The sequence below is a fragment of the Achroia grisella genome, unplaced genomic scaffold (genome assembly GCF_030625045.1).
Source record: "Achroia grisella isolate CSIRO2021 unplaced genomic scaffold, CSIRO_AGI_Agris_v1 utg215, whole genome shotgun sequence".
Taxonomy (NCBI): Eukaryota; Metazoa; Arthropoda; class Insecta; order Lepidoptera; family Pyralidae; genus Achroia; species Achroia grisella.
The window spans coordinates 29547-41712 of NW_026712713.1; the positions used below are offsets into that span (position 1 = coordinate 29547).

The 12166-nt window shown below is 32.7% G+C and overlaps 1 protein-coding gene across 1 annotated transcript in view; it reads right to left on the reverse strand.

The window, feature by feature from the left end:
* Window positions 1-1182: 1182 nt before the first annotated feature.
* LOC131842220 (synaptotagmin-10-like) overlaps window positions 1183-12166 on the reverse strand; it is a 99089-nt gene continuing 88105 nt past the window's right edge. The window contains exons 9-11 of the mRNA XM_059190755.1: window positions 9514-9685; window positions 3952-4152; window positions 1183-1382 (exon numbers count right to left, since the gene is read on the reverse strand). Of these exons, the coding sequence (XP_059046738.1) occupies window positions 1379-1382; window positions 3952-4152; window positions 9514-9685 (377 nt within the window). The 3' untranslated portion in view covers window positions 1183-1378. The remainder of the gene's footprint in view (window positions 1383-3951; window positions 4153-9513; window positions 9686-12166) is intronic.

Below are 12166 nucleotides of genomic sequence, written 5' to 3' on the forward strand. Positions count from 1 at the left end.
AAGTTATAAATTGTTAATTAAAATAAATTACATATATTCATTAATTTGATAACTAAAATTATTTTAGTCACAAACTTGTATGGTAATAATATTATGTAATTGCAAGCAAATAAAATGCGATATACAATATTAATTACAATAACAGCTTACATCTGAGTATATATTCGATATTTTCTTTATATTATATTAAATTTTAACACGATTTAAAGCTTCCATTTCATATTACAAAACATGTAATATATTTAACGAATTACATTCATCCTATTGTGCAATTAATTGAAATAATTTATTTCTGTTCATAAATACACAATTTGTTGCGACCATATATATCGCTGAATTTTTTTTATAATAAATATGTATTTCTTTATTCAAAGCCCGCATTCATTATTGTCCGACACTAAACTGAATACATAAGATACATTAGATTTTTTTTTTGTTTTTTTTAAATACATGCAAAAGTAGTTCAGATTTGAATATTCATAAAATGCATTTCACAGTTTGTAATACTTAGTTAGTTGATATGACGCTTATCTCAAAAGTACAGTAGCGACTAGGTAATAATTTATTTTTTATACCAAATACATTGTAAAAGACAACAACTATTATACAACATTTACGATAATTATGTATGTACATGACACGATCAAGTCTTGAATTTGAAATGTGCGTATTTAGATATATAAGTATAAGTATAATATAAATATAAAGTGTATAGAAGTAACAGTGTATACAGAGGTATAGGTAGTAACAAAAATGGGAGATTAGTGAAATGTTATAAAGGTAGTCAATGATTCATGATTAATTACTACTATTGGATATAACCAAATGCTACACCTATGAGAAACAATACACAATCTCTTAAGGTGGATTTAGACCAAGCAAACGCATCAACACTCTATCTAAAATCCTCAAATTTTAGAGTATACATGCTCAGAAATAGCCAACAGTACTCTAAGAGCTTTAAAACATTTACTTACCCAAAAGCATGCAAACAATTTCGTAGATGCTTCCTCCATTACTCCATTAGTCTAAACCTACCTGGTCCAATTTCCTAGCTCTTTTTCGGTGCTCACCCTTACATAGTCTATATCCACCTTTAAACAAATTTCTAAGGAGTAAATTCTTTTCTCTACTTCAACATATATAATAGTCTAGTCTAGATTTAAATCTCTACTTGCAATATCACGTAACATTCATTTTGAATCGTCTACAATAAATGGACATACAACCATTATCTCCTAGTCACATTTAGTTATATTTTGGCATCTTGAGAGCATCTAAGCGATGACATCTACTAGTATCACCTTGATTTTAACCAACAAGATACTTCGCGTACTGGTAATCGTATAACACTTTACATATTTTCCTTTCCGTCTCTTCATCTGAAATAGAAAGAAGATGATGAGCAAACGCCGAAACATTTCAAAGTCAATTTAGGAGATTTGGCCTTAACTTCTCTAACATAAATAGCAATTATTTCAGCATACAACACAACAATTAATATGACGAGAATTTTAATCATAGCAATATAAATAGAAATACATATATATAAAGGTATACTGTATAGAAAAACTGCAATGGAAAAAAATACTATAGTCTGTGGTTAAGTCTGCTTATACTACAACAAAGTTCTAAAATGTACCATATATTTTACCTACCTGACCTCATTGACCTGCCTGAGTCATTTTTCCTATTGCAGCAGTACCACATAATTCATACTCGTTGTAAAAATGCAGTAGCAAACTATAAAACCGGGCGCGTACAAATAAAAAAGAAATCTCAATCAAATTAAACCCGAGCACTTTCTAATTACATTAATGGCTGCGAGAGCTGTTATTCTATAATTTTTATATCAAAGAAAATCTTAAAAAGACAAAGATAAAAAACGGCTTGTTATTTCAGGAAGATTAAAGTGTTGAGCAATTAACATTTTCCTTAAAAACAGGTCACTGTCATTTGTTAAAAGATAAAATAAAGCCTTTCGGAACTGTCGACTCATTAGCCACTTTAAGATAAATGAAACAGGTTAGAAGCAGAACGGTTCTCAAAGTTGGTTTTATGTTGACGGTTACGCCTGCTTTATTTTTTTTAATAATAGGGTTAAAGTTATTCTATTAAATCATTATCATTACATTGTATAAAACAAAGTTAAATCTTTATAACTACGCAACGGATTTTAAAGCGGTTTTTTTAAATAGATAGGTGATTCAAGAGGAAGGTTTATATGTATAATACATGTACACCCGTGTGAAACCAGGGTAGGTAGCTAGTTATTTATAAAACGAATTATCAAATCAAGCAACTAAATTTCGTTCTAGTAATAGAGAGACTAGAAATTAATATGACAAATACGACTTGTAAAACGTATTCTATAAATTACAAATGAATCATAAACGTCGATAAAGTATTATCGACATTTTATTTTGTATGAAACATTATATTTCATCTAATTAAATACCACCATTATGGAGTTGACTGAAAATTGAGAAGGACAAGGCCAATCATGATTATGTATACTCCCAGATTAACAAAAGAGTCAAGAGGGGACACTAAACTACGATTTTGTTCTAAAACATATGAGATAGTAAAGTATTACCATCATATCACTACGATTGATATTAATTATCAATGTCACAAGTAATGCCATAATAATTAATTCAATTCTGTCATGTTTTTATTTATTAACATCGATTTCGCCACTTTATTTACCTAAAAACGAATATGGTTTTAATTTTGACGAACAATTGAAAAAAGTTTACCAATTGATAAAGTAATTTTTTACATGTATAAGGTTTTTTTCGAAGTATTCTAATGCTGTGGCTGTAGCTGGCATTCATCGAGCGACACTAGGGGCGAGTGCAGAAGGGCACTCCAAAGCCGCGGAAGTAGATTCTTATATACCGGCTGAAGGCCTATTCTGACGGATAAGAACAAGTATAAGTGAGTGTGTTTGCTTAATGTATACAATACATTTTCACTGTACAACTTCCATTTTTAAATAAAGTTCCCTCTTGACGTTTTTGTTACTCTGTGTATAGGGTAAACATCGCTCTCATTACGTTGGTATATTAATTATTTAATATTCTTTGACGTATATTGATTACACCATTAATTATCCATACAATATCGACACGTAATGAATCGAGTCCTCGTACAATATAGATAATAGATTTAAATCCACGTGATTTATTAATATTTCATACTAATTAAAGCAGATTATTATTTGGAATAATTGGCACGTGTAACAAAATGTTTGTTAGATTCATTTCGAATCAATAAGGAAAATGAAATCTGAACCTAAAAACAATACTTTTAATAAAGTCTTATGATGAGTTAGATATCTTTGGAAAACAAGTAATACTTTAGAAATGGGACAATTATTATAAAATCATTAAAAATCCTCTACAAACCAACTTTATTAAAGCATCTGAAATTCTTAATTATAACAACAACTAGCTTCGTTTAGCATGTAGTATTTTCTACAGATATTCCAGATTTTTGCGTCATTATATGTTGTAGTTACTAATACATACATACATATATTATATTTATTTATTATTATTTATATCGGTAGACTCGCCCCCAGCGATTAACATATCCGAAATATGATTATGCCAATTGTTTCGTTCACCACAACATCGACAGTTGATAATGTATGTAACTATATACCTTTTTTATCTTTATGTTTCTCTGCCCAAAGGAAGAGGTTGCTTACCAATAAGACCCCCTTTTAAATCAGTTTATGTAAACATATTATTATTATTATTAATTAATTTCTGTATCTGGTACAATAAACTTTATAAACAAATAAACTCGTGACGCATACCGTCACAACTATTATCCTATGTGAGGTAGACAGAGACGTAATAATTTATGTATTTACATTATTTTTTATAAAAGGCTTAGACACCCTATTCCGGGTGACTCTATAATTTTTTTAAATAGTCGTACCTTCCATTTAAGCAGTTCAGTGCTACACTCTGCTGATCGTTCGATGGTAGCGCGACGTTTGCTGGTGGGCTCTTGTTCAAGGGATACCACTGGGCAACTGGCTTACGAGGATTGTCCAACATCTCAAGCCAGTGGTCGCGGCCTATTCCAATCAGACTTGAGCCTATAGCCGTGCAGCCTATGAGTTCATTTGGACTGATCCTGTTAAAAAAACATATGTTTTAATTATATTTTTAAATTTTGTTATAGAAAAAGTTTATATTTTATGTTTATTACGACATTACTTGGTCTAATATAAATGTAACAATCTCTTCGCCTCTCTCTCCGTACTAATACTATAAATGCTAAAATATGTCTGTCTGTCTGTTATCTTTTTACAATGCAATTTTACATGAAGTACGATTGTACACCATTGTAGACTAGGATAGACATATGCTATCTCAAAAAAGCAAGTCCAAGGTAGATATTTATCTACCGTAGTAGTCATTATAGTTACTAATATTTATTAGTAACTATAATGACTACTAAGTGATCATATCATCTTTGAATATTATATACATAAATGATCTTAAAATATTGATAGAAACAATCTCATTTAAGTCTTTTAATGCCCTTCACTCGCTTCAAAACTTCACTAATGGATATTTCAAAGAAACAATAGTCTGACAATGATTGATTTACGTACCGTTTAGTACAACATTACGAAACCAATGAACATGAATACAGTTTTCTTATCTATACGCGTTCTCTATGAACACTATATTAATGTATTGTTTATGGAAATTTAAGATGTATTTTACTTGATCATCGATATTAAGTGGCTTATAAGTTTTGTGAGCTTTAAAAGCTTTGACTACACAAGTTTCGCAACTTGTATATTATCTGTCAGTTTTTTATGTTAGTGTAATGGTAAATAAGCTCACGGCTCAGTTGCTGGTAAGTGACAACCCTCATTTACCATCATCACGTACCATCTACCCTTAATGCTATTATGCAAAGCAATATATTATGCAATTCTGGACCAAAGGTAGAGTATAAAAAGTCGTCTGCGTATCTCAGTCCTACCTATTTCAGCATTTCAGCGGCTGCTAAAAGAAGCAGCTGGCTTTGAAAACTTGTTTCCGTTGTACGGATTAGGCGATTACACATTGAAAATATTGGATAAGAGCCATAATAGGACATTTTATAACGTGATGTTCCAACGGACATAAGGGATGTATCATCATCGTATTCATGTACATAGACGAAGGTTACCACTTACCACCACCAGCTTGTAAGTCATTTCAATTACATAAAAAAGTATCTAAGGTATCATGCCTTAAAGTATACCCTGTAATTACACTGCCACATACATTTATGTATTGAGTAATACTACACACTTGTCATTAGCAGAGATTACAATAAATTAAGTCACTTGTCTTACTTTACGTCTTCTTTTAATTCTTTTTATATTTATACACATGTAAAATATAATTACTTTGAAGCTATTTACTTTATGCTATAATTCTGACTTCTCAAATATTTTCTTTTATAGCATAGGGAGACATAGATTAAGGAGCAGCAAGTGCTCACCTGAAGGTAAGTAATTACCACCGCCCATGAGCACTCTCAATATGAACAATACCAAATATTTTGCATTAGCTTTCTATTTTCAGATATCGTTATTTAATATTAAATTTTTCTAATCGCATAAGTTTCTTATTAGCTAATAAGATTATTATTGTCTAATCACTAGTAAAGAAGTTATTGCGTCGCTAAAGAGATATTCATCTTACACCAAATGCCGCGGCAGCCGTGTTTTAATCAATAGATATTTCCAAGCCAATATTTCTTTTGATCATATCTTATACATCCACATAATGGTAATATTTTACTTATCTATGTGAAGGAAATTGTTTTAATATCCTACCAGAGAATACTTCTCTTCATTTTAATATTACCTAGAAATGGAATATGGCGTCAACATTAATTTCCGGTTGGCATTGTTTGTGTTATAGAGTTTCGTGTAAATCTAATTCTAATAAATATGCAAATATTATTTTGCACTCACTGGCTGTAATGCATTTTGTAAATATATTTCTGAAATTGAGTGTTTTATTTTTATTGAGAACAATAACAGCTACTTAAGGTTTTATTTCAAATACGCGATCTGCTCTTTTATTACAAATTCGAAGAACTTTAGTTTTTTTTTTTTTTTTTTTTTTTGGGATTTATTTTAATTTTAATCATAATGAAATATACATAATTCCTCAATATCAATTTTCTATATAAACAATTACAAAAAACAATCATTGTAATCCAACGCGGCACATCGAGGCAGCGTACCCAAGATACTGGCAGCGTTGCCTCTTTGAATGGCCATGCTTAGCCTTTGGGCAAAATAGCTACCAGCTCTCGGGTCACAAGTAACCTCAATGAGCCGCGCTGAAATATATGTCAAAAACAATTTGGCTTCCGGGCTCCATGGGCCCAACGTCTCCACGGCAAATGGTAAAAACCAATACGACCCCTCCAGATTCGTATATTTTCGTCTTTTAAAATTGCCGCCTGTGTTGCTGCCGTGCCAGGACGAGAGGACGATCCCGACACATGACTTGGTGCCAATGTATCCACACACGTGGCATCCCATACTAAACATTTTCCGAGTTTCCACGGGACCAGGGTCATACCATCAGGCCGTTTCCCGTCTTCGCGAACAATGCCACTAGGCTCTAGTACTGCCGGTATTTGTGCCGTCGCCAATGCTCTATGTATAATAGTGTTGATCATGGCATGACGAGGTATTCGACCAGCACTTCTCATACAAGAGAGACCATGGTGTCCTAATTCATCAACAGTAGCACCACAGTTACAGCGATGAGGCTGATTTAGTTTAGCACCCAGCCGCAAACCTACCGCCAGTGTGAGGGTACAATTATCCAGAAGCATACCGGTATGACTTGAAGGAAATGCTTGCAGCCAATACCCTGACTCTCTTTCTGCTACTGCCAGAAGACGAGCACGAGATACAGCCGCTTCACAGCGACTCAAAATATTTTGCTGACTTTTAATGCACAGTGGTTCATCCCATTGTCTCTGCGAGAGACACGTATTCGGCGTATCAGTTGACGGACATTCTATTTGCCAGGCATTCACAGCCTCAGCCATACCCCAAATCTCCACGGAACCTGACGAAGGGCTAATGATTTTACCGCAAAGAGAAATAGAAGCATGGACAGAAGCCAAAAATGCTGGAAGAGCAATAGAAGAAACCTTTCTCACGCCTACTCCTCCATAGCGTACCGGCAATGTAGCCTGATGCCAGGCATTATCAGTTAACTCACAGTTTAAAATTTTTATTAAAGTTTCCCTTAGTACTATGTCTAATTTCTCAAGTTGTTCTGGGAATTTCCACACCATTGAGCTTCGTAACACGTATGTGAATTTGGGCGCAAAAAGACACAATCTTAATATAAACAAAGCCATATGAGCATTTATACAAAATAAGCGGTCACATGATTGCTGAAACTTTCCAATTTCTTCATCTACATAGGCTGGAATAGATTCATTTAAAAGAGGTACACCCAATAATCGAAGATTGTCCTCTGTTATGACTTTAATGCCTGGAGCTAGAGAATTAAATTTGGAAATAATATCTAGTTTACTTGATTCTGGCAGTGACCTTTCTAGAAAGACCTCACATTTATCAAAATTCAACTGTAGACCCAACCTACCCAGATCATTTATTAACACCTCTAAATCTGAGGACACTACCGACGCACTTCCCCCCCGAGAGCCATCATCCAAATACCAAATATTAAGAGGCGAATTAAGACGGGTTATTATAGGATTTATACCCAAACTAAAAACAACTGGACCCAATGGATCCCCTTGTTGACAACCTGCAGTCGAAAGAATTGGATGGTGATTATATACGAGCACTGATGACGAGCCATAACACTGCCAAAGGTACGGATACACTTCCGGTATATTTTGCTCCACTTTAGTATTATTTACATATCCATAATATAATATAACATAGAGGTAGAATGAAAGAATTAACATTTGATTATTTATTCAAAATAAAAATATCATCTATAAATCTGAATAGAATTTTTAAAAATATATTATAAAAAAAATCCTATTAATAATCTTGACTATAAGATTACTTTCAAGTATGCTTTGGAGGTACCGGGGAAGAAAATAAACTGACTTAACTTATACTTAGGTTATGTGGTGATAGAGGAGTAAAGAGTAATTAGCATAAAATATAAAATGTTCTTTTAAAAAATGTGTAATTTTTATATATACTGTGTTTGATTATATAAAGATAGCTAAAGATCTTTTTTTGGTAAAAATCGAGTATTGAAATACTTGAAGGTAAACAAACTATGTTTAAGTATTTTATTTAAACATAGTTTGTTTTAGAATTACACGTTAAACGTTGGTATTAGTTGCCTTATCCTTTGGACAAAATTTCGTCGAGTTTGATAGAATACTGGAAAATGGATGAATGGAAGCCAAGTCAAGTAATCATTCAGCAATGCCTACATTTCGCTGGAATGCGACGTGGCAGGGGACGAGCCATCATTTAGTCATTTCTTGTATTATTTTTTTTATTTTATATTGGTGTTTCCTTTACTAATATTATTAATAATATAAGGTGAGATTATAATAAAAATGGACACAAACTTTTTGGTTTCGGCCAAATTTGAATCCACGTAATTTTAGTGGGTGCAATTTAGAATAGTAAACCACCAATAGTAAACCAAAGCGTCACTACGCTCAGACTAGTGACGCACAGGCTGTATTATTTAATTATTAATATATTATATTTATAGATAACGAATTGTAGTAAACTGTGTCCTTGTCTGCCCGTCTGGATTGTGGTCCCAGATGGTATGTTCTCTAATTCTACAAGAAGCTATATAACATAATAAAGTTATTAGCGTTCATTATATATTATCTACAATCTATTTCTTTTATATACCTACTACACAGGTTTATAATGGCGGTTTTTTTTATCTAATACGTTACGTAAAAACTTTGTACATTTTTACAAAAATTGAGCGGACGGAGGAGTATGAAATATAATAATTATATTTATTTATATAGACCATTGGGTGACCACTATTAAATAAAGTAATGTAATTATCAAGACTATTTCGTACCAGTACTAGATGACCGATACCAAAGTAAATCGCGTTAAGTCATATAGATTGACTTTCCGGTGATGCAAACACCGGTATCAAACAAAATTACATAGAATCCCTCCTAGGACAACAGTAGTGTTACTTTTATGTAATTGGAATAATAAACAAGCAAGACGACACACTTGATGGTAAATGGTAACCGTCATAAATCCATGAACAACGCCGCGAACACTGCAATTCTCATTTGTTACCATTTCAGATGACTAATAGCTCCGTTTCCTGTAATTTTACTGCTTTATTTCACCCTTCAACAGAAAAACATGTTGCAAACTGTTTAATAGGTGACACAAAAGAACCCTCGCAGACGACATCGTACAAAATTTGCCTAAACAACAAAATATTATTAAAAAAAAACTAAATGCCTACTCACATGTCATAATCAATAACTTTAACAAGCAGAGTCACGTCAAACACATTGTCCGCAGGCAAATCGAAGACCAAAGCCTCGTTGTAGACAGGGCAGAGTGTATTCTTCTTTACTGTAGTCTTCTTCTTCTTGATGCGCTTGCCTTGGCAAATGAGGCAGATCTTCACGTACGGATCTAGAGCAAAAAAAACTGTTTAGCATACAATATTTTTGTTTATGTTCAACTTTTTTGTTTACAAACCGATTGGAATAAAATATACATGTTTGAAGTGAAGAATACCACGAATATTTTGATGAGAACCGAGACTAAAACACAGACTAACAGACAAAAATACTAACAATTGTTCTTTATGTTCAATTATATTGATAAAATCACCTAGTAGTTATCTATTACAATCTGTCAGACAAGAGTTGGCCTTCAGCCGCTCCATAAGTCCATCCTATCCTTCGGTGAAGCTGTAAAGGCTAACTGCGGACAAAGACTAGTGTTGTTCGAAAAAAATTAGGTATTTAATGTACAGACATATATATATATATATATATATATATATATATATATATATATATATATATATATATATATATATATATTATATTATGATACAAAATACAAAAATACAGTCGAAATTAAAAATCTCTTCAGGTAGTGGGTTGAAAATATTACAAACAAAAGTATGACGAGTCGTAGGAGTTGAAAAGGCCATAACTGTCATAAAAATAATAGAATAACAACGCCATAAATTAACATTCAAACCCAAATATAATATATTGTACACTAATTATATAGATTACAATAAAAACAAGAACAATAAGATGAGTATCCCGGGTCGTAGGAGTTCAAAAAGGTAGGAACCCACGGCCGGCCACGCATTTCAAACGACAAGCATAAGTAGTATTAGTATGATTCACGACACAACAGACATTAGTATTAAATATTAGTTATTACATGTTGTTACTCAGGAGGACTAAAATATTATACTATGCCTATATACCACATGTCATTATAATTGTACTGCCAGATCTCACAATACCATACATACCACCAACATAATCTCCAATGAGCAGGACATAGGTCGACTGCATACGGACCAGTAGTAACCTAATAATGAGGGTGGTACAGCTGTAATCAAGTCACATAGCTTGTTTCAAGGCATTGTGGCCCGGATCCGTACCAACATGCCTTCATAAAGGAGGATTACTGACCAAAGGGCGTAGTGTATCGGAGCTACCATGGCAGATTGACGTCGCCAATGCCGTGACTATAGAGGCAATTTGTATTTATACTATTATTTCAAATATAAATTAGTTTAAAAGATATATATGATATAATATGGGGTTAATAGCCTGAATAAATAAAAAAAGCAATGAAATTTAAATAAGTGTGGCAAAGGTACCTCACCTATACAGTCTACATTATTGAAGGTCTCGGTGGTCCAGCGGTTTAGAAAACCTTTTTAGTTCCGACGGGGTGATAGGATTGCGGATTCGATTCCTTGCACGATACCAACATTTATATTGATGATTGTTTGTATCTGTATGGGTGTTCTCTTTATAATACGTATTTATAAAAAAAGTATCTATGTCCTTATATCAGTTGTTTAGTACCCATAACACAAGCTCTGCTAATCTTGGGACTAGATGGCGCTGTGTGTTGTCCAGGGATATATAATATTATTAGAAATACTATAGCAGTCTATGTATATACTGTTATAGTATTTCTGAATATAAGTAAAATAAGTAATTTGTGAGTTTCACTCTGAATTCAATATAACATTTTCAATACTTTTTATATTAAAATTCAAGTCTACTTTCTCCAAAGGCATAATAGCACAATGAGTTGAAAGATGCAAATCGTTTTTCCTCTGCGATACAACAATACGCTGTAAACACAATAGGAATGTAACGGTTTAGTCCGTTTTTTAACAGGCTGTAGCAATCATACGGTCGATGTATCAAAGCCAAAATGCTACGTCAAAGGTATCTCATTTTTTATATCCATTTGTATATATCTATACTTCAACAAAAAATACTATGTCAGCGAGCCAGTCAGTTTGACTAAAAGTTTCTGAATAAAAAATATGAAAATGTTGGTTTTCTAGTGATGGTTACATTCACACGTGTATCAATGGCTGGAATAATTATTACCCCGGAAGACTTTGTAAAAAATCGTCTTTATGCCTTTGTCTCGCTCATTTCAGCCGCCAAGCAGCTTGCTTTGAGAGATATTTTTCAGATAAGGCACTAAATTAAGGCGTATCCTTTATCAGGCATAACAAAAATTATATGCCTCAGTGTCCTTACGTGTCAATCACTCACAAGTGACTGAAATTGACGTTTATGTGTATATTTGTTACGTTATCATAAGAAAATAACAAAATTAATATCTTACTGAAAATGGCAATCTCACTGAAAACTCATATGAGCATCAATAGGATAAAATAACACGAATTCTATGCTGTTGATTAAATATTTGTACAAATTCGAAGAGCAATTAAGGTTTGTTTATATCGCCTCATTATATTTACTGAAAACGGTAAAACAACATTACTTTTACAATCATTAAAAACAATGCTAACAGGAAAACTCTATAGAGTTTAGAAGATAATTTAATTACGGAATAAGTAATTTAAATTCTCTTGTATTACGAACGACTTTA